At 45.4% G+C, this 22764-nt stretch overlaps 1 protein-coding gene across 1 annotated transcript in view; it reads left to right on the top strand.

Annotated features, from left to right (window-relative positions):
• LOC134957797 (calcium-activated chloride channel regulator 1-like) overlaps positions 1 to 22533 on the top strand; it is a 141387-nt gene extending 118854 nt beyond the window's left edge. The window contains exons 13-14 of the mRNA XM_063939965.1: positions 19287 to 19514; positions 20942 to 22533. Of these exons, the coding sequence (XP_063796035.1) occupies positions 19287 to 19514; positions 20942 to 21297 (584 nt within the window). The 3' untranslated portion in view covers positions 21298 to 22533. The remainder of the gene's footprint in view (positions 1 to 19286; positions 19515 to 20941) is intronic.
• The last annotated feature ends 231 nt before the right edge of the window (positions 22534 to 22764 follow it).

Raw genomic sequence — 22764 nt, 5'->3', positions numbered from 1 at the left:
ATATATTAAATAAAAGTTAACTTAACAACAACTGCACTGGTCACTGTGGTAAACTCTGTCTGCACAATCTCTCTCTCTCTCTCTCTCTTCTAATCTATTCTAATGGAGAGGACGCCAGCCACGTCCTCTCCCTATCAATCTCAATGCACGTGTGAAAATGGCGGCGACGCGCGGCTCCTTATATAGAATCCGAGTCTCGCGAGAATCCGACAGCGTCATGATGACGTTCGGGCGCGCTCGGGTTAACCGAGCAAGGCGGGAAGATCCGAGTCGCTCGGACCCGTGAAAAAAAAAGTGAAGTTCGTGCGGGTTCGGATTCAAAGAAACCGAACCCGCTCATCTCTATTAAAAAGCAGGGTCCTACCCAGTTCAGAACCGTTTCACTGTGCAGTGTGAAAGGCTCAGAAACGGTATTTCCAAGCCACAGAAGGTGATAGGCTGTCTCCATGTGTGATGTCACCAGGCAGAAGCAGGAAGCTGGAGGAAAAACACTTGAGACACATGAGAGTGGGTTTAGAAGCGTTTTCTTACTGCAAATATATTATACAATGGCAACTTGGAGTGATGAAGAGGTGAGGGAGCTGCTAAGAATCAGAGGGGATGAGGAAATCTGCAGACAAATAACTGGGACAGTCAAGGATACACTCATATATAAAAACATGGTTAAAATGCTTCAAGCTGCTGGGTTCCATCGTACGACTATCCAAATTATTAATAATTAATTAATTTATAATTATTAATAATGTGTGGGACAGAAAAGTCCATTTATAATGACAACCACTGTTTTCTATGGGTGAAACGGGTTCAGTGTGAAAGGTACCAAAACGGTAATGAAATGGTAATATACTGGTTACAACATGCGATGTGAAGGGGGTTTAACTGCTTAGACCCGTTTTAGGAACCGTTTAAAGAACCGTTTCAAAAGCAGGTTTTGCGATGTGAAAGCAGCATTAGTGTACTCTTTTATTGAGTTTGTTTTGTTCCTTAGCTCCATTTGTTTAGATACAATTTAAATGGTAATGATCTTTTGAAATTTATGCTGCTTTCACATCGCAAAACCTGCTTTTGAAACGGTTCTTTAAATGGTTCTTAAAACGGGTCTGAGCAGTTAAACCCCCTTCACATCGCATGTTGTAACCAGTATATTACCATTAGAGAATATTTGGTAAATGCACATAAAAAAAAAAATAAGATTTTAAACCTACCGGTAAATCTTTTTCTCCTAGTCCGTAGAGGATGCTGGGGACTCCGTAAGGACCATGGGGTATAGACGGCCTCAGCAGGAGACATGGGCACTCTAAGACTTTAGATGGGTGTGAACTGGCTCCTCCTCCAGACCTCAGTTATAGAACTGTGCCCAGAGGAGACGGACAGTACGAGGAAAGGATTTTTGTTAATCTAAGGGTGAGATACACACCAGCCCACACCATCCACACCGTACAACATGGTATATACTAAACCAGTTAACAGCATGAACAAAACAGCATCAGCCAGAGACTGATCTCAACTGTAACATAACCCTTATGTAAGCAACAACTATATACAAGCCCTGCAGAATTTGTCCGCACTGGGACGGGCGCCCAGCATCCTCTACGGACTAGGAGAAAAAGATTTACCGGTAGGTTTAAAATCTTATTTTCTCTTACGTCCTAGAGGATGCTGGGGACTCCGTAAGGACCATGGGGTTTATACCAGACCGGGCGGGAGAGTGTGGATGACTCTGCAGCACCGATTGAGCAAACATGAGGTCCTCATTAGCCAGGGTATCAAACTTGTAGAATTTTGCAAAAGTGTTTGAACCCGACCAAGTAGCTGCTCGGCAAAGCTGTAATGCCGAGACGCCCTGGGCAGCCGCCCAAGAAGAGCCCACCTTCCTAGTGGTATGGGCCATTACCGAATTTGGTAACGGCAATCCAGCCGTAGAATGAGCCTGCTGAATCGTGTTACAGATCCAGCGAGCAATAGTCTGCTTAGAAGCAGGAGCGCCAACATACATTGGCTGCATACAGGACAAACAGTGCCTCTGTTTTCCTAACCCGAGCCGTCCTGGCTACATAAATTTTTAAGGCCCTGACTACATCAAGGGACTTGGAATCCTCCAAGTCACCCGTAGCCACAGGCACCACAATAGGTTGGTTCATATGAAACGACGAAACCACTTTAGGCAGAAATTGAGGACGAGTCCTTAACTCTGCTCGATCCACATGGAAAATCAGATAGGGGCTCTTGTGAGACAAAGCCGCCAATTCGGACACCCGCCTCGCAGATGCCAAGGCCAACAACATGACCACCTTCCAAGTGAGAAATTTGAATTCAACTGTTTGAAGAGGTTCAAACCAGTGTGATTTAAGGAACTGTAACACCACGTTAAGGTCCCACGGGGCCACTGGGGGCACAAAAGGAGGTTGGATGTGCAGCACTCCCTTTACAAAAGTCTGGACTTCTGGGAGAGAAGCCAATTCATTCTGAAAGAATATAGATAAGGCCGAAATCTGCACCTTAATGGAGCCTAACTTTAGGCCCATATCCACTCTTGTCTGCAGAAAATGGAGAAAATGACCCAGCTGAAAGTCTTCTGTAGGAGCATTCTTGGCTTCACACCAAGATACATATTTCCTCCAGATACGGTGATAGTGCTTCGCCATTACCTCCTTCCTAGCTTGATTAGAGTAGGGATGACTTCCCCCTGAATACCTTTCCTAGCTAGGATTTGGTGTTCAACCGCCATGCCGTCAAACGTAACCGCGGTAAGTCTTGGAACACACAGGGCCCCTGTTGTAACAGATCCTCCATGGGAGGAAGAGGCCACAGATCTTCTGTGACCATTTCCTGAAGATCTGAATACCAGGCCCTTTGAGGCCAATCTGGAACAATTAGTATTGTCTGCACTCTTGTTCGTCTTATGAGTCTCAATATTTTTGAGATAAGAGGAAGTGGAGGGAACACATAGACCGACTGAAACACCCACGGTGTCACCAGGGCATCCACCGCCACTGCCTGAGGGTCCCTCGACCTGGAACAATATGTCCAAAGCTTTTTGTTGAGACGTGATGCCATCATGTCGACTTGTTACCTCTGCAAAGACCTCTTGATAAAGTCCCCACTCTCCTGGAAGGAGATCGTGTCTGCTGAGGAAGTCTGCTTCCCAGTTGTCTACTCCTGGAATGAAGACCGCTGACAGAGCGCTTACATGATTTTCTGCCCAGCGAAGAATCCTGGTGGCTTCTGCCATTGCTGCTCTGCTCCTCGTCCCGCCCTGGTGGTTTACATGCGCCACGGCTGTGACATTGTCTGATTGGATCAGAACGGGTAGGTTGCGAAGAAGATTCTCCGCCTGTTGCAGGCCGTTGTATATGGCCCTTAATTCCAGCACATTGATGTGTAGACAAGCCTCCTGGCTCGACCATATTCCCTGAAATTTTTTTCCTTGTGTGACTGCTCCCCATCCTTGGAGGCTCGCGTCCGTGGTCACAAGAACCCGATCTTGAATGCCGAACCTGCGACCCTCTAGAAGGTGAGCACTCTGGAGCCACCAAAGGAGAGAGACCCTGGCCCTGGGGGACAGGCTTATCTTCCGATGCATCTGTAGATGGGACCCTGACCACTTGTCCAGAAGGTCCCACTGAAAAGTTCTCGCATGGAACCTGCCGAACGGAATGGCCTCGTAGGCCGCCACCATCTTTCCCAATACTCGAGTGCATTGATGAACTGACACTCTTTTTGTTTTCAGCAGGTCCTTGACCGTGTTCTGGAGTTCCTGGGCTTTTTCCATTTTTTCCGTGTCCAGAACCATGCCCAAAAATGACAGCTGAGTTGTCAGAACTAACTGCGACTTTGGTAGATTTAGAATCCAGCCGTGTTGTTGTAGTACTCTCAGGGAGAGAGACACGCTTTTTAGTAACTGATCTCTTGATCTTGCCTTTGTCAGGAGATCGTCCAAGTATGGGATAATTGTGACCCCCTGCTTGCGCAGGAGCACCATCATTTCCGCCATTACCTTGGTGAAAATTCTCGGGGCCGTGGAAAGCCCAAACGGCAACGTATGAAACTGGTAATGACAATCCTGTACAGCGAATCTCAGGTACGCCTGATGAGGCGGATATATGGGGACATGAAGGTATGCATCCTTTGCGTCTAGTGACACCATAAAATCCCCCCCTTCCAGGCTGGAGATCACTGCCCAGAGAGATTCCATCTTGAATTTGAACCTCTTCAAATATAGGTTTAGGGATTTTAGATTCAGAATTGGTCTGACCGACCCATCCGGCTTCGGGACCACAAATAGGGTTGAAGAAAACCCTTTCCCCTGTTGCACTAGGGGAACCTTTATAATCACCTGCTGTTGACACAGCTTTTGTATGGCAGCTGAAACTATTTCCCTCTCTGGGGGAGAAGCTGGCAAGGCCGATTTGAAAAATCGGTGTGGAGGCACCTCTTCGAACTCCAGTTTGTAGCCTTGGGATACAATTTCGACCACCCAAGGATCCAAATCCGACTGAACCCAGACTTGGCTGAAGAGTCGAAGACGTGCCCCCACCGGTGCGGACTCCCGTAGCGGAGCCCCAGCGTCATGCGGTGGATTTTGTAGAGGCCGGGGAGGATTATTGTTCCTGGGAACTAGCCGTAGCTGGTGTTCTTTTCCCTCTACCTCTACCTCTGGCGAGGAAGGAAGAGCCACGACCCTTTCTGAACTTATGAGACCGAAAGGACTGCATCTGGTATTGAGGTGTTTTCTTTTGCTGTGGAGGAACATAAGGCAAAAAAGAAGACTTACCCGTGGTAGCTGTGGAAACCAGGTCCGCGAGGCCCTCCCCAAATAAAACTTCACCTTTGTAAGGCAAAGCCTCCATATGTCTCTGAGTCAGCATCACTAGTCCATTGACGGGTCCACAGGGACCTTCTAGCAGAAACTGCCATGGCATTGGCTCTTGAATCCAACAGCCCAATATCTCTCGCAGCCTCTCTCATATATAACGCTGCATCCTTGATGTGACCTAAGGTCAACAAAATACTATCTTTATCTAGGGTGTCAATGTCAGATGACAAGTTATCTGCCCACGCTGCAATTGCGCTACCCACCCATGCCGACGCTACTGCAGGTCTGAGCAGGGCTCCTGTAGTCGCATAAATTGATTTTAAGGTAGTTTCCTGGCTGTGATCCGCAGGGTCCTTTAGGGCCGCCGTGTCCGGGAACGGTAGTGCCACCTTTTTGGATAAGCGCGTCAAGGCCTTGTCCACCGTGGGCGAGGATTCCCACCGTAACCTTTCCTGTGAGGGGAAAGGATACGCCATGATAATTCTCTTGGGAACCTGCAGTCTCTTGTCTGGAGTTTCCCAAGCCTTTTCAAATAAAGCGTTCAGCTCATGAGATGGGGGAAACGTTACCTCAGGTTTCTTTTCCTTAAACATGCAGACCCTCGTGTCAGGGACAGAGAGGTCCTCTGTGATATGCAAAACATCTTTTATTGCAATAATCATATATTGAATACTCTTGGTCACTCTTGGGTGCAACCTTGCATCATCATAGTCGACACTGGAGTCGGAATCCATGTCGGTATCAGTGTCTGCTACCTGGGAAAAGGGACGTTTATGGGACCCTGAAGGGTCTTGTGACACAGTCAAAGCCATGGATTGACTCCCTGCTTTGTCCTTGGACTCTGCTTTGTCCAATCTCTTATGTAATAAAGTCACATTAGCATTTAACACATTCCACATGTCCAACCAATCAAGTGTCGGCTGTGCCGACGGAGACACCACCACCATCTGCTCTGCATCCTCCCTAGACGAGCCTTTCGCTTCAGACATGTCGACACACACGTACTGACACCCCCACACACACTGGGATATATGAATATGGGGACAGACCCACAATAAGGCCCTTTGGAGAGACAGAGAGAGAGTATGCCAGCACACACCCAGCGCCACTAGATACTGAAACGAAGTCCCAGCCTGTACAGTGCTTTTATATACAAATTAGCACCAAATAAATGTGCCCCCCCCACCTCATTTTTGCCCCCTGTTACTTGTTCAGCAGGGGAGAGTCCGGGAGCAGCTTCTCTGCAGCTTGCTGTGGAGAAAATGGCGCTGGTTAGTGCTGGAGGATCAAGTTCCGCCCCCTTGATGGCGGGCTTCGGTCCCGCTATTTTTCTTTATACTGGCAGGGGATTTTTCATATACTGCCTCCGCAGTATCTATTTATGTGCCAGGCTTATTTGAGGTAAAAATTGCTGCCTAGGGCGCCCCCCCTGCGCCCTGCACCCTTGCTGTGCCTGTGTGTGATGTGGGAGCAATGGCGCGCAGCGCAACCGCTGCGCGGTACCTTATGAAGAACCGAAGTCTTCTGCCGCCTTTGAAGTCTTCTTGCTTCCTATACTTACCCGGCTTCTATCTTCCGGCTCTGTGAGGAGGACGGCGGCGCGCCTCTAGGACGAACAGCAAGGACGACACCTGTGTTCCGACCCTCTGGAGCTAATGGTGTCCAGTAGCCTAAGAAGCAGAGCCCATCAGTCCAGGAAAGTGGGTCTGCTTCTCTCCCCTCAGTCCCACGAAGCAGGGAGCCTGTTGCCAGCAGTGCTCCCTAAAAATAAAAAACCTAACAAAAGTATTTTCAGAGAAACTCAGTAGAGCTCCCCTGTAGTGCATCCAGTCTCCTCTGGGCACAGGATCTAACTGAGGTCTGGAGGAGGGGCATAGAGGGAGGAGCCAGTTCACACCCATCTAAAGTCTTAGAGTGCCCATGTCTCCTGCGGAGCCCGTCTATACCCCATGGTCCTTATGGAGTCCCCAGCATCCTCTAGGACGTAAGAGGGAAAAAAGGAGAATATGACAGAGTACAGTGATTGTAAATTTAAAGGGATCATTACCATTTAAATTGTATATAAACAATTGAAGCTAAGGAACACACAAACTCAATAAAAAGTGTTCAATAAGTGAATTTTCAGAATAAGAGATGACACACGGACTGTTTTTAAAACTTTCTTATTTTCATTACCACATAAACAATTTGTTTATTTTTCTATCACATTATTCTATTACTATCTATAAATGTTATATTTCGCTTAGCATGACCCTAATTTAGGGTCATTATGATACAACATGTGGAACACTAATAAAAGGATATAGCTCCACGTGGGTATCGGTATTTTCTGATACAGTACGTATGAGGAATACTCTTTTTTCTTTTTTTTTTTTATAATATGTAAATAAAGTAAATAATGTTAATAAACAATTGCACATTATCACATGATATGGAAAGAGTGCACCCATTTATAAACTGACTCCTTTTTCTTCTCATTATTTCTAATAACAAATTAAATAATAATATTTATAACATAGCATGTGGTGTGTGTTTTTTCAGTGAAAAACTTGTACTAGTCTAGCAGAAATTATTAAACATAAATAAAGTACAATCAAAGTAAGTACGAGAGATCAAGGGCCTGATTCTAAGATGAGAGTAAAGCAAAAAAGAGTAAATAACTGCACCTGGACAAATGATACCGCAATGCAAGGGGTGCCAAATGCATAGAGATGAGCGGGTTCGGTTTCTCTGAATCCGAACCCGCCAGAACTTCATGTTTTTTTTCACGAGTCCGAGCGACTCGGATCTTCCCGCCTTGCTCGGTTAACCTGAGCGCGCCCGAACGTCATCATGACGCTGTCGGATTCTCGCGAGGCTCGGATTCTATCGCGAGACTCGGATTCTATATAAGGAGCCGCGCGTCGCCGCCATTTTCACACGTGCATTGAGATTGATAGGGAGAGGACGTGGCTGGCGTCCTCTCCGTTTAGACACTTGATTTACTAATTTTGGGGAGCATTAGGAGTACTCAGTAGTGTACAGTGCAGAGTTTTGCTGATAGTGACCAGTGACCACCACTTTTATTTATAATCCGTTCTCTGCCTGAAAAAAGCGATACACAGCACACAGTGACTCAGTCACATACATACCATATCTGTGTGCACTGCTCAGGCTCAGGCCAGTGTGCTGCATCATCTATATATATTATATATCTGTCTGACTGCTCAGATCACACAGCTTATAATTGTGGGGGAGACTGGGGAGCACTACTGCAGTGCCAGTTATAGGTTATAGCAGGAGCCAGGAGTACATAATATTATATTAAAATTAAACAGTGCACACTTTTGCTGCAGGAGTGCCACTGCCAGTGTGACTAGTGACCAGTGACCTGACCACCAGTATATAATATTAGTAGTATACTATCTCTTTATCAACCAGTCTATATATTAGCAGCAGACACAGTACAGTGCGGTAGTTCACGGCTGTGGCTACCTCTGTGTCGGCACTCGGCAGCCCGTCCATAATTGTATATACCAGTGACCTAACCGTGGTTTTTTTTTCTTTCTTTATACATACATACTAGTTACGAGTATACTATCTCTTTATCAACCAGTCTATATATTAGCAGCAGACACAGTACAGTGCGGTAGTTCACGGCTGTGGCTACCTCTGTGTCGGCACTCGGCAGCCCGTCCATAATTGTATATACCAGTGACCTAACCGTGGTTTTTTTTTCTTTCTTTATACGTACATACTAGTTACGAGTATACTATCTCTTTATCAACCAGTCTATATATTAGCAGCAGACACAGTACAGTGCGGTAGTTCACGGCTGTGGCTACCTCTGTGTCGGCACTCGGCAGCCCGTCCATAATTGTATATACCAGTGACCTAACCGTGGTTTTTTTTTCTTTCTTTATACATACATACTAGTTACGAGTATACTATCTCTTTATCAACCAGTCTATATATTAGCAGCAGACACAGTACAGTGCGGTAGTTCACGGCTGTGGCTACCTCTGTGTCGGCACTCGGCAGCCCGTCCATAATTGTATATACCACCTAACCGTGGTTTTTTTTTCTTTCTTTATACATACATACTAGTTACGAGTATACTATCTCTTTATCAACCAGTCTATATATTAGCAGCAGACACAGTACAGTGCGGTAGTTCACGGCTGTGGCTACCTCTGTGTCGGCACTCCGCAGCCCGTCCATAATTGTATATACCAGTGACCTAACCGTGGTTTTTTTTTCTTTCTTTATACATACATACTAGTTACGAGTATACTATCTCTTTATCAACCAGTCTATATATTAGCAGCAGACACAGTACAGTGCGGTAGTTCACGGCTGTGGCTACCTCTGTGTCGGCACTCGGCAGCCCGTCCATAATTGTATATACCAGTGACCTAACCGTGGTTTTTTTTTTCTTTCTTTATACATACATACTAGTTACGAGTATACTATCTCTTTATCAACCAGTCTATATATTAGCAGCAGACACAGTACAGTGCGGTAGTTCACGGCTGTGGCTACCTCTGTGTCGGCACTCGGCAGCCCGTCCATAATTGTATATACCAGTGACCTAACCGTGGTTTTTTTTTCTTTCTTTATACATACATACTAGTTACGAGTATACTATCTCTTTATCAACCAGTCTATATATTAGCAGCAGACACAGTACAGTGCGGTAGTTCACGGCTGTGGCTACCTCTGTGTCGGCACTCGGCAGCCCGTCCATAATTGTATATACCAGTGACCTAACCGTGGTTTTTTTTTCTTTCTTTATACATACATACTAGTTACGAGTATACTATCTCTTTATCAACCAGTCTATATATTAGCAGCAGACACAGTACAGTGCGGTAGTTCACGGCTGTGGCTACCTCTGTGTCGGCACTCGGCAGCCCGTCCATAATTGTATATACCACCTAACCGTGGTTTTTTTTTCTTTCTTTATACATACATACTAGTTACGAGTATACTATCTCTTTATCAACCAGTCTATATATTAGCAGCAGACACAGTACAGTGCGGTAGTTCACGGCTGTGGCTACCTCTGTGTCGGCACTCCGCAGCCCGTCCATAATTGTATATACCAGTGACCTAACCGTGGTTTTTTTTTCTTTCTTTATACATACATACTAGTTACGAGTATACTATCTCTTTATCAACCAGTCTATATATTAGCAGCAGACACAGTACAGTGCGGTAGTTCACGGCTGTGGCTACCTCTGTGTCGGCACTCGGCAGCCCGTCCATAATTGTATATACCAGTGACCTAACCGTGGTTTTTTTTTCTTTCTTTATACATACATACTAGTTACGAGTATACTATCTCTTTATCAACCAGTCTATATATTAGCAGCAGACACAGTACAGTGCGGTAGTTCACGGCTGTGGCTACCTCTGTGTCGGCACTCGGCAGCCCGTCCATAATTGTATATACCAGTGACCTAACCGTGGTTTTTTTTTCTTTCTTTATACATACATACTAGTTACGAGTATACTATCTCTTTATCAACCAGTCTATATATTAGCAGCAGACACAGTACAGTGCGGTAGTTCACGGCTGTGGCTACCTCTGTGTCGGCACTCGGCAGCCCGTCCATAATTGTATATACCACCTAACCGTGGTTTTTTTTTCTTTCTTTATACATACATACTAGTTACGAGTATACTATCTCTTTATCAACCAGTCTATATATTAGCAGCAGACACAGTACAGTGCGGTAGTTCACGGCTGTGGCTACCTCTGTGTCGGCACTCCGCAGCCCGTCCATAATTGTATATACCAGTGACCTAACCGTGGTTTTTTTTTCTTTCTTTATACATACATACTAGTTACGAGTATACTATCTCTTTATCAACCAGTCTATATATTAGCAGCAGACACAGTACAGTGCGGTAGTTCACGGCTGTGGCTACCTCTGTGTCGGCACTCGGCAGCCCGTCCATAATTGTATATACCAGTGACCTAACCGTGGTTTTTTTTTCTTTCTTTATACATACATACTAGTTACGAGTATACTATCTCTTTATCAACCAGTCTATATATTAGCAGCAGACACAGTACAGTGCGGTAGTTCACGGCTGTGGCTACCTCTGTGTCGGCACTCGGCAGCCCGTCCATAATTGTATACTAGTATCCAATCCATCCATCTCCATTGTTTACCTGAGGTGTCTTTTAGTTGTGCCTATTAAAATATGGAGAACAAAAATGTTGAGGTTCCAAAATTAGGGAAAGATCAAGATCCACTTCCACCTCGTGCTGAAGCTGCTGCCACTAGTCATGGCCGAGACGATGAAATGCCAGCAACGTCGTCTGCCAAGGCCGATGCCCAATGTCATAGTACAGAGCATGTCAAATCCAAAACACCAAATATCAGTAAAAAGCCTCTTTTTTTCTTTGCGTCATGTGCTGTTTGGGGAGGGTTTTTTGGAAGGGACATCCTGCGTGACACTGCAGTGCCACTCCTAGATGGGCCCGGTGTTTGTGTCGGCCACTAGGGTCGCTAATCTTACTCACACAGCTACCTCATTGCGCCTCTTTTTTTCTTTGCGTCATGTGCTGTTTGGGGAGGGTTTTTTGGAAGGGCCATCCTGCGTGACACTGCAGTGCCACTCCTAGATGGGCCCGGTGTTTGTGTCGGCCACTAGGGTCGCTAATCTTACTCACACAGCTACCTCATTGCGCCTCTTTTTTTCTTTGCGTCATGTGCTGTTTGGGGAGGGTTTTTTGGAAGGGCCATCCTGCGTGACACTGCAGTGCCACTCCTAGATGGGCCCGGTGTTTGTGTCGGCCACTAGGGTCGCTAATCTTACTCACACAGCTACCTCATTGCGCCTCTTTTTTTCTTTGCGTCATGTGCTGTTTGGGGAGGGTTTTTTGGAAGGGACATCCTGCGTGACACTGCAGTGCCACTCCTAGATGGGCCCGGTGTTTGTGTCGGCCACTAGGGTCGCTTATCTTACTCACACAGCGACCTCGGTGCAAATTTTAGGACTAAAAATAATATTGTGAGGTGTGAGGTATTCAGAATAGACTGAAAATGAGTGTAAATTATGGTTTTTGAGGTTAATAATACTTTGGGATCAAAATGACCCCCAAATTCTATGATTTAAGCTGTTTTTTAGTGTTTTTGGAAAAAAACACCCGAATCCAAAACACACCCGAATCCGACAAAAATAATTCGGTGAGGTTTTGCCAAAACGCGTTCGAACCCAAAACACGGCCGCGGAACCGAACCCAAAACCAAAACACAAAACCCGAAAAATTTCAGGCGCTCATCTCTACAAATGCATTTTCTTTTTTGTAATGCATGGTAAATACTGGTTGCTTTTACATAAAGCCCTCAAATACTGGACAGCTTTATTTTTGCACTGCAGTTTAGATTTGTGTTTGTACATGGCCGTCCCAAAGCTAAATCTGCCCCATCTGCAGTCCAACATGGTTTTGCCAAGCTGCACAGTTACTTGGGGGTAAATTTACTAAGATGGGAGTTCTATTTAAGATGGGATGTTGCCCATAGCAACCAATCAGAATCTACTTCTCATTTATCTAGCACCTTCTAGAAGATAATACCTGAAATCTGATTGGTTGCTATGGGAACATCCTATCTTAAATAGAACTCCCATCTTAGTAAATTTACCCCTTGGTCTCAGCTCAGAATCAAGCCCAAAAAGTTTTGTTTCCCAATAAGCAAAAAAGTTCTGGAATGATGCATACACTAAGCTTACTAGGCATGTCCAAAAAGTTTATCCACAATCCATAGAAAAGTGTCATTTTAGTCTAAATGGTGTCTTACTTTTGTAACTATATAAACATAGAAAACAACATCTTGTTTTTAATCTCTTCTCTATTTTCTATCTCAATTATTTTGTTGTTTTAATTCACTCTATCTTGATTCTGTTCTTTATAATAGAATTTTCTTTTTGTTTCTTTTCTCTATACTAAAAAATCTGGTAAAATTTGGCATTTTTTATACAGGTTGAGTATCCCATATCCAAATATTCCGAAATACGGAGTATTCCAAAATACGGAATTTTTTGAGTGAGAGTGAGATAGTGAAACCTTTTTTTTCTGATGGCTCAATGTACACAAACTTTGTTTAATACACAAAGTTATTAAAAATATTGTATTAAATGACCTTCAGGCTGTGTGTATAAGGTGTATATGAAACATAAATGAATTGTGTAAATGTACACACACTTTGTCTAATGCACATAGTTATTAAAAATATTTGCTAAAATTATCTTCAGGCTGTGTGTATAATGTGTATATGAAACATAAATGCATTCTGTGCTTAGACTTGGGTCCCATTGCCATGATATCTCATTATGGTATGCGATTATTCCAAAATACGGAAAAATCCGATATCCAAAATACTTCTGGTCCCAAGCATTTTGGATAAGGGAGACTCAACCTGTATCTTGTGTAATAATCGTGTTGGTTGTTTAGTGATATCAAGTGATGTGTCATTATTTCTCTAACGTCCTAAGTGGATGCTGGGGACTCCGTAAGGACCATGGGGAATAGCGGCTCCGCAGGAGACTGGGCACATCTAAAGAAAGCTTTAGGACTATCTGGTGTGCACTGGCTCCTCCCCCTATGACCCTCCTCCAAGCCTCAGTTAGATCTCTGTGCCCGAACGAGAAGGGTGCACACTAGGGGCTCTCCTGAGCTTCTTAGTGAAAGTTTTAGTTTAGGTTTTTTATTTTCAGTGAGACCTGCTGGCAACAGGCTCACTGCATCGAGGGACTAAGGGGAGAAGAAGCGAACTCACCTGCGTGCAGAGTGGATTGGGCTTCTTAGGCTACTGGACATTAGCTCCAGAGGGACGATCACAGGCCCAGCTTGGATGGGTCCCAGAGCCGCGCCGCCGGCCCCCTTACAGAGCCAGAAGGCAGAAGAGGTCCGGAAAATCGGCGGCAGAAGACGTCCTGTCTTCAACAAGGTAGCGCACAGCACTGCAGCTGTGCGCCATTGCTCTCAGCACACTTCACACTTCGGTCACTGAGGGTGCAGGGCGCTGGGGGGGAGCGCCCTGAGACGCAATAAAAACACCTTAGATGGCAAAAAAAATGCATCACATATAGCTCCTGAGCTATATGGATGCATTTAACCCCTGCCAGAATACATAGAAAAACAGGAGATAAGGCCGCCGATAAGGGGGCGGAGCCTATCTCCTCAGCACACTGGCGCCATTTTCCCTCACAGCTCCGTTGGAGGGAAGCTCCCTGGCTCTCCCCTGCAGTCACTACACTACAGAAAGGGTTAAAAAAGAGAGGGGGGCACTAATTAGGTGCAGTATTAACTATACAGCAGCTATAAGGGGAAAAACACTTATATAAGGTTATCCCTGTATATATATAGCGCTCTGGTGTGTGCTGGCAAACTCTCCCTCTGTCTCCCCAAAGGGCTAGTGGGGTCCTGTCCTCTATCAGAGCATTCCCTGTGTGTGTGCTGTATGTCGGTACTTTTGTGTCGACATGTATGAGGAGAAAAATGATGTGGAGACGGAGCAGATTGCCTGTAATAGTGATGTCACCCCCTAGGGGGTCGACACCTGAGTGGATGAACTGTTGGAAGAAATTACGTGACAGTGTCAGCTCTGTATAAAAGACAGTGGTTGACATGAGACAGCCGGCTACTCCGCTTGTGCCTGTCCAGACGTCTCATAGGCCGTCAGGGGCTCTAAAGCGCCCGTTACCTCAGATGGCAGATATAGATGCCGACACGGATACTGACTCCAGTGTCGACGGTGAAGAGACAAATGTGACTTCCAGTAGGGCCACAAGTTACATGATTGAGGCAATGAAAAATGTTTTACACATTTCTGATAATACGAGTACCACCAAAAAGGGGTATTATGTTCGGTGAGGAAAAACTACCTGTAGTTTTCCTGAATCTGAGAAATCAAATGAGGTGTGTGATGATGCGTGGGTTTCCCCCGATAACAACTGATAATTTCTAAAATGTTATTGGCATTATATCCTTTCCCGCCAGAGGTTAGGGTGCGTTGGGAAACACCCCCTAGGGTGGATAAAGCGCTCACACGCTTGTAAGGGCTCTACCCTCGCCTGAGATGGCCGCCCTTAAGGATCCTGCTGATAGAAAGCAGGAGGGTATCCTAAAAGGTATTTACACACATACTGGTGTTATACTGCGACCAGCAATCGCCTCAGCCTGGATGTGCAGTGCTGGGTTGGCGTGGTCGGATTCCCTGACTGAAAATATTGATACCCTAGATAGGGACAGTATATTTTTGCCTATAGAGCATTTAAAAGATGCATTTCTATATATGCGTGATGCACAGCGGAATATTTGCCGACTGGCATCAAGTCTAAGTGCGTTGTCCATTTCTACCAGTAGAGGGTTATGGACACGTCAGTGGTCAGGTGATGCGTATTCCAAACGGCATTTGGAAGTATTGCTTTATTAAGGGGAGGAGTTATTTGGGGTCGGTCTTTCAGACCTGGTGGCCACGGCAACAGCTGGGAAATCCACGTTTGTACCCCAGGTCGCCTCTCAACATGAGAAGACGCCGTATTATCAGGCGCAGTCTTTTCGTGGACAAGCGGGAAAAAGGTTCCTCATTTCTGCCCCGTGACAGAGGGAGAGGAAAAAGGCTGCAGAAATCAGCCAGTTCCCAGGAACAGAAACCCTCTCCCGCCTCTGCCAAGCCCTCAGTATACGCGGGGGCTTTACAAGCAGAATCAGGCACGGTGGGGGGCCCGTCTCAATGAATTTTAGCGCGCAGTGGGCTCACTCGCAAGTAGACCCCTGGATCCTTCAGGTGATATCTCAGGGGTACAAATTAGAATTCGAGACGTCTCCCCCTCGCCGTTTCCTAAAGTCGGCTTTACCGATGTCTCCTTCTGACAGGGAGACAGTTTTGGAAGCCATTCACAAGCTGTATTCCCAGCAGGTGATAATCAAGATACCCCTCCTGCAACAGGGAACGGGGTATTATTCCACACTGTTGTGGTACCGAAGCCGGACGGCTCGGTGAGACCGATTCTAAATCTAAAATCTTTGAACACTTACATACAGAGGTTCAAATTCAAGATTGAGTCACTCAGAGCAGTGATTGCGAACCTGGAAGAAGGGGACTACATGATGTCTCGGGACATCAAGGATGCTTACCTTCATGTCAAAATTTACCCTTCTCACCAAGGGTACCTCAGGTTTATGGTACAGAACTGTCACTATCAGTTCAGACGCTGCCGTATGGATGGTCCACGGCACCCCGGGTCTTTACCAAGGTAATGGCCGAAATGATGATATTCCTTCGAAGGAAGGGAATGTTAGTTATCCCTTACTTGGACAATTCCCTGATAAGGGTAAGATCCAGGGAACAGTTGGAGGTCGGTGTAGCACTATCTCAGGTAGTGTTGCGGCAGCACGATTGGATTTTCAATATTCCAAAATCGCAGCTGGTTCCGACGACGTGTCTTCTGTTCCTAGGGATGATCCTGGACACAGTCCAGAAAAAGGTGTTTCTCCCGGAGGAGAAAGCCAGGGAGTTATCCGAGCTAGTCAGGAACCTCCTAAAACCGAGCCAAGTCTCAGTGCATCAGTGCACAAGGGTTCTGGGTAAAATGGTGGCTTCCTACGAAGCAATCCCATTCGACAGATTCCACGCAAGAATTTTCCAGTGGGACCTGCTGGACAAATGGTCCGGGTCGCATCTTCAGATGCATCAGCGGATAACCCTGTCACCAAGGACAAGGGTGTCCCTCCTGTGGTGGTTGCAGAGTGCTCATCTTCCAGAGGGCCGCAGATTAGGCATTCAGGACTGGGTCCTGGTGACCACGGATGCCAGCCTGCGAGGCTGGAGAGCAGTCACACAGGGAAGGAATATCCAGGGCTTATGGTCAAGCCTGGAGACATCACTTCACATAAATATCCTGAAGCTAAGGGACATTTACAATGCTCTAAGCTTAGCAAGACCTCTGCTTCAAGGTCAGCCGGTGTTGATCCAGTAGGACAACATCACGGCAGTCACCCACGTAAACATACAGGGTGACACAAGAAGCAGGAGGGCAATGGCAGAAGCTGCAAGGATTCTTCGCTGGGCGGAAAATCATGTGATAGCACTGTCAGCAGTATTCATTCCGGGAGTGGACAACTGGGAAGCAGACTTCCTCAGCATGACCTCCACCCGGGAGAGTGGGGACTTCACCCAGAAGTCGTCCACATGATTATAAACCGTTGGGAAAAACTCGACAGGTATTGCGCCAGGTCAAGGGACCCTCAGGCAATAGCTGTAGACGCTCTGGTAACACCGTGGGTGTACCAGTCAGATTATGTGTTCCCTCCTCTGCCTCTCATACCCAAGGTACTGAGATTGATAAGATGGAGAGGAGTAAGCACTATATTCGTGGCTCCGGATTGGCCAAGAAGGACTTGGTAACCGGAACTTCAAGAGATGCTCACGGAGGATCCGTGGCCTCTACCTCTAAGAAGGGACCTGCTCCAGCAAGGACCCTGTCTGTTCCAAGACTTACCGCGGCTGCGTTTGACGGCATGGCGGTTTTGAACGCCGGATCCTGAAGGAAAAAAGGCATTCCGGATGAAGTCATCCCTATCCTGATCAAAGCCAGGAAGGATGTAACCGCAAAACATTATCACCGCATTTGGCGAAAATATGTTGCGTGGTGCGAGGCCAGTAAGGCCCGACGGAGGAAATTCAACTGGGTCGATTCCTACATTTCCTGCAAAGAGGAGTGTCTATGGGCCTGAAATTGGGGTCCATTAAGGTTCAAATTTCGGCCCTGTCAATTTTCTTCCAAAAAGAACTAGCTTCAGTCCCTGAAGTTCAGACGTTTGTAAAAGGGGTACTGCATATACAGCCTCCTTTTGTGCCTCCAGTGGCACTTTGGGATCTCAATGTAGTTTTTGGGTTCCAAAAGTCACATTGGTTTGAACCACTTAAATCTGTGGAGTTAAAATATCTCACATGGAAAGTGGTCATGCTGTTGGCCCTGGCCTGGGCCAGGCGCGTGTCAGAATTGGCGGCTTTATCCTGTAAAAGCCCTTATCTGATTTTCCATTCGGACAGGGCGGAATTGAGGACTCGTCCTCAGTTTCTCCCTAAGGTGGTTTCAGCGTTTTCACCTGAACCAACCTATTGTGGTGCCTGCGGCTACTAGGGACTTGGAGGACTCCAAGTTGCTAGACGTTGTCAGGGCCCTGAAAATATATGTTTCCAGGACGGCTGGAGTCAGGAAAACTGACTCGCTGTTTATCCTGTATGCACCCAACAAGCTGGGTGCTCCTGCTTCTAAGCAGACTATTGCTCGTTGGATTTGTAGTACAATTCAGCTTGCACATTCTGTGGCAGACCTGCCACAGCCAAAAATCTGTAAATGCCCACTCCACAAGGAAGGGGGCTCATCTTGGGCAGCTGCCCGAGGGGTCTCGGCTTTACAACTTTGCCGAGCAGCTACTTGGTCAGGAGCAAATACGTTTGTAAAATTCTACAAAATTGATACCCTGGCTGAGGAGGACCTGGAGTTCTCTCATTTGGTGCTGCAGAGTCATCCGCACTCTCCCGCCCAGGTATTTGGGAGCTTTGGTATAATCCCCATGGTCCTTACGGAGTCCCCAGCATCCACTTAGGACGTTAGAGAAAATAAGAATTTACTTACCGATAATTCTATTTCTCGTAGTCCGTAGTGGATGCTGGGCGCCCATCCCAAGTGCGGATTGTCTGCAATACTGGTACATAGTTATTGTTACCAAAAAATCGGGTTATTGCTGTAGTGAGCCATCTTTTCTAGAGGCTCCTATGTTATCATGCTGTTAACTGGGTTCAGATCACAAGTTGTACGGTATGATTGGTGTGGCTGGTATGAGTCTTACCCGGGATTCAAAATCCTTCCTTATTGTGTACGCTCGTCCGGGCACAGTATCCTAACTGAGGCTTGGAGGAGGGTCATAGGGGGAGGAGCCAGTGCACACCAGATAGTCCTAAAGCTTTCTTTAGATGTGCCCAGTCTCCTGCGGAGCCGCTATTCCCCATGGTCCTTACGGAGTCCCCAGCATCCACTACGGACTACGAGAAATAGAATTATCGGTAAGTAAATTCTTATTTTTATACACGGTCCTTATACTGATTCAGATTGATAATAAATCTTTTTTTGTTTAAAATCTTTTTTTGTTGGAAATAAAATCTAAACACTAAAAAAAGAGCATCATTTACATATAACATTTATATCTAAACTGGGGCTAATTAGAAAGAAAAACAATGACCATCTTACAAGACAGTAGACATTTCTAGCTTCGGAATGGACTTCAGGGCTCCCTATATAACAAATGAAAACAGTGAATCAACATTTGTATTTTTTAGGGGATTAGCCTTTTACTACTTTTACATGCTTCAGGTTATATGTTCTACCACACTTCATCTTCTAAAGTAGGAAAAAAGATAAAAAAATAAATAAAAAACAATCACAATTAACTCATTTCTCTTACTAGGTACTATAATCAGCAACCCACCAAAGCCAAAACCTACCTCTGAAACTCAGAATTTTGGAGATTTCAGTCGCACATCTACAGGAGGTGCCTTTAGCATATCAGATGTGCCAGAAAATAAAATGGATGTCTTTAAGCCTAGTAAAATCACTGACTTGGTGGCAGTTATTGAAGGCCAGAAAGTCATGTTGTTTTGGACAGCAACTGGCGAAGACCTGGATCAAGGAAATGGTATGTACTAAATATAATTATTTCCCTAAGTGGAACAATGTTCTTTTGTGTGAGCTTTAAAGGTGCCCCCTTCAGGAATCTGTAACTAGGGACAGAACATCTAGATAAAGATACTGGATCTGCTGTAGAATACGCCCATTTCCAGGTATATATTGTGTGTATTCAGACTGCACATGCATCTACACTTACCACCAAAGAGCAGTAACTGGACTGTAGTGTTCTCAGAGCTTTTTTTAAGCCGGACGGAGAGAACGGACCAAGGGATTGTTAGGGGAATTGATCTCTAGAACAGGTGGTAAGCAACAACACATCGTGCACCATCCCACCTCCCACCAGCATCTCACTTACTGTTTCACGTGCTCTGGGTGTGAACTGGGGAGGCTGTGAGTCTGCAGTGCTTTCCTGCAGTGCATAGTGGGCCGGGTCAAAAAGTTGGGATCCTCCTTCCAGCAGGATCTATTTTAAACTAGAGTTCCAGTGAACAAAAAAAACTCTAATAGCCTACTGGTGAATTTTAAAATGCTAATATTTATTTAAGCACCTGAGACTGTAAAAGTATTAATGCTACAGTATAACAAGATGGCACGTACAATGGAACCTGGAGAGGGCCCAAGAGGGTATCTTGGTCCCTTGGGCAGGGCCGGCTCTACCATTAGGCAGCTTTAGGCGGCTGCCTAGGGGCGCCAGCCCCTGGAGGGCGCCACTGAATTCATCTAGCAAAACACTGAATGATGTCTCTGTATGCAGCCTCCTCCTTTTACACTGTGGTGGCAGCTGCTGTAGGTCTAATCAGGTGCAGCCACCACTATCAGGCTGTACCACATGGTGCCTCAGTGCTTCCTCTGTGCCAACACGTGTAACATCAAGTCATGTGAAGGCACATAGCAGGCGGATGTAACTATGGCTCCTGAGGGGCGCTCTCACAGCTGCTTCTCATAGCCCTGATGCACCTCCTGCAGGGGGGTTGCAGGTTAGGGGGCACCAGGTTGAAGCTTTGCCTAGGGTGCAGAGAGACCTTGCACCGGCCCTGCCCTTGGGCCATTTCCATTCTGAAAACCGTCCCTGGCCATAATATGTAAAAAAAAAAAAGAGATTTGCTCTCTTTCTGAAATCATTCATAATTTGGGTAGAATGATTGTAACTCTGATGTGTGTTAGCCATGCTGTGCCCAATATCCCAGTGTTTGGTACCAAAACTAGCACAGCCGCATTACAACTGATCAGATGATAGGGTAGGTAGTGCATTGGAAAGTTTACCACCAGTCTCCTATTAGTACAGTAACCCTTGAGCCGCAATGACAGGCCAGAAATGATCCAGCCTCTTGTCCTGAGCGACCTCATCTCGTCATGTGTGGGGAGGTGAATGTGGGAAGGAAAGTAGATTTTAGTGAACTACTGACCATTTTGTGTTATATTTTTCAATTACAGCTTCAAGTTATGATTTACGAATGGCTTTCAACAGCCAGGTGTTAGACAACTTTGAAAATGGCACAGCTATCAATATCTCCAGTCTTACACCACTGTCAGCCGGCTCCAGAGAACAGTTCAGCTTTACTCCAGATCATATTACTATTCAAAATGGGACAGTCTTTTATTTCAAATTGGTTGCTATAGACAAGAGCAATCAGAAGTCAGAACCATCTAACTTGGTATGGGCAGCACTGTTCTTGCCACCACCACCACCTCCAACACCAAAAACAGGCAATTCAGGCAATGGCATATCAAGAACAATGAGCACACTGCTTTTGACTGTTATTGCAACATTAACTGCTTTGCATGTTTGAGACACAGTTGGACAGTTGAAACAAGGATTTGGAAAACAAAAACTCTATTAAGTTGCATACTGGGAAAAAAAAAATATATAATAATATAAATCTCAAGCGAACAGCAGGCACTCCCCCTCCTTTCAGCAGCTGCCGAGGTGCTCTTTATAGTAAAGTCACATGTCTCCCAAAGATAAGGCACTCACCGGGCTTTTCAATAAAAACTCATGACCACTGCATTCCTGCAACGTTTCAGGCTTTAATCACCCTTTGTCAAGCAGCACAAAGATGCAAAAAATGACAAACAATAATTACCTTAAATATCGTCTCCATCTGCGCCAGGCCCGGGCACCACAGCACGCCGCCAGCCGCAAGTGTAAGACTTCTGGGTGTTCCCCAATGCCGTCCTCCACTTCCGCCTGCTCATGTTGCCATGAGGGGAGACACAGAATACAAAACAGTGACATAATACACATACTATTAGGTTAAAAACATTATGAATGAAGAGGACCAGCATGTAAGTGAGATAGCTACAAGTATCTTATTGTACAAATCCCCTATTACCTTCATACTTATATATACCTAGGAACATGTATAATAACTTCTTTTGATAACACCTATAAGTTATGACAAGTAGAATTATAAAAAGACACTTAAATTTAATTGGTCATTTAGACCTCTTGATTTTACTGTATCCAAAAGATGTATCCATTTAGCCTCACATTGTAACAACCTTTTATAACGGTCTCCTCTTCTACCATCATCCACAATGTGATCTATAACCATGTGTCTAAAACTAGAGATACTGTGTCTGGCTTCAACAACGTGCCTATCAGTTAGCTGGTCTGACCCTTTCTCATTATATGCAGCTCGGATTGCTGATCTGTGGAGAGCCATACATTCTTTAAATGAACGTATGGGTTTACCCACAAACACAAACTGCAAGGATTCTTGATTAAATATATCACATATGTACTAGAGCAGGTAATGCCTAATTTCAAATTTACGACCAGTATGTGGATGAAGGAAGTATTTATCCACTATCATGTGGCTGCATGTCATGCAGCCCGTACATTTATGGCACCCCAACACTTTTCTGGTCTTAATCTTCATCTCTTTCATTTGTTTAGTGATGTCAGTATGTACAACCCAGTCTCTCACATTTTCCCCTCCTGTAACAGTGCCTAATTTTTGTTTGCTTAAGGCTCTTTATTTCACTCTGTATTACAGATTTGTCGTCACCTCCCGTATTTTCTGATGTGCTGTGTCATATTTGTGTACCCAATTAAATACATCACTGTTCCCTGTATTCTCCTTCTTTTTTAAAGTCAAAGCACGTGGAGTACATTCTACTTTATTCCTTGCTACCTTCAATGTGCTGTCTTTATACCCCCTACTTCTGAATTTTGTAACCATTATATACAGATCCCCCTTAAGGGGATTCGTATCACTTGTGATTCTCTTAACCCTAAGTAACTGTGAAAAGGG

The sequence above is a fragment of the Pseudophryne corroboree genome, chromosome 9 (assembly GCF_028390025.1).
Source record: "Pseudophryne corroboree isolate aPseCor3 chromosome 9, aPseCor3.hap2, whole genome shotgun sequence".
Lineage (NCBI taxonomy): Eukaryota > Metazoa > Chordata > Amphibia > Anura > Myobatrachidae > Pseudophryne > Pseudophryne corroboree.
Note: the sequence above shows the minus strand (reverse complement) of the source record. Positions and strands in the feature narration are given on the sequence as shown.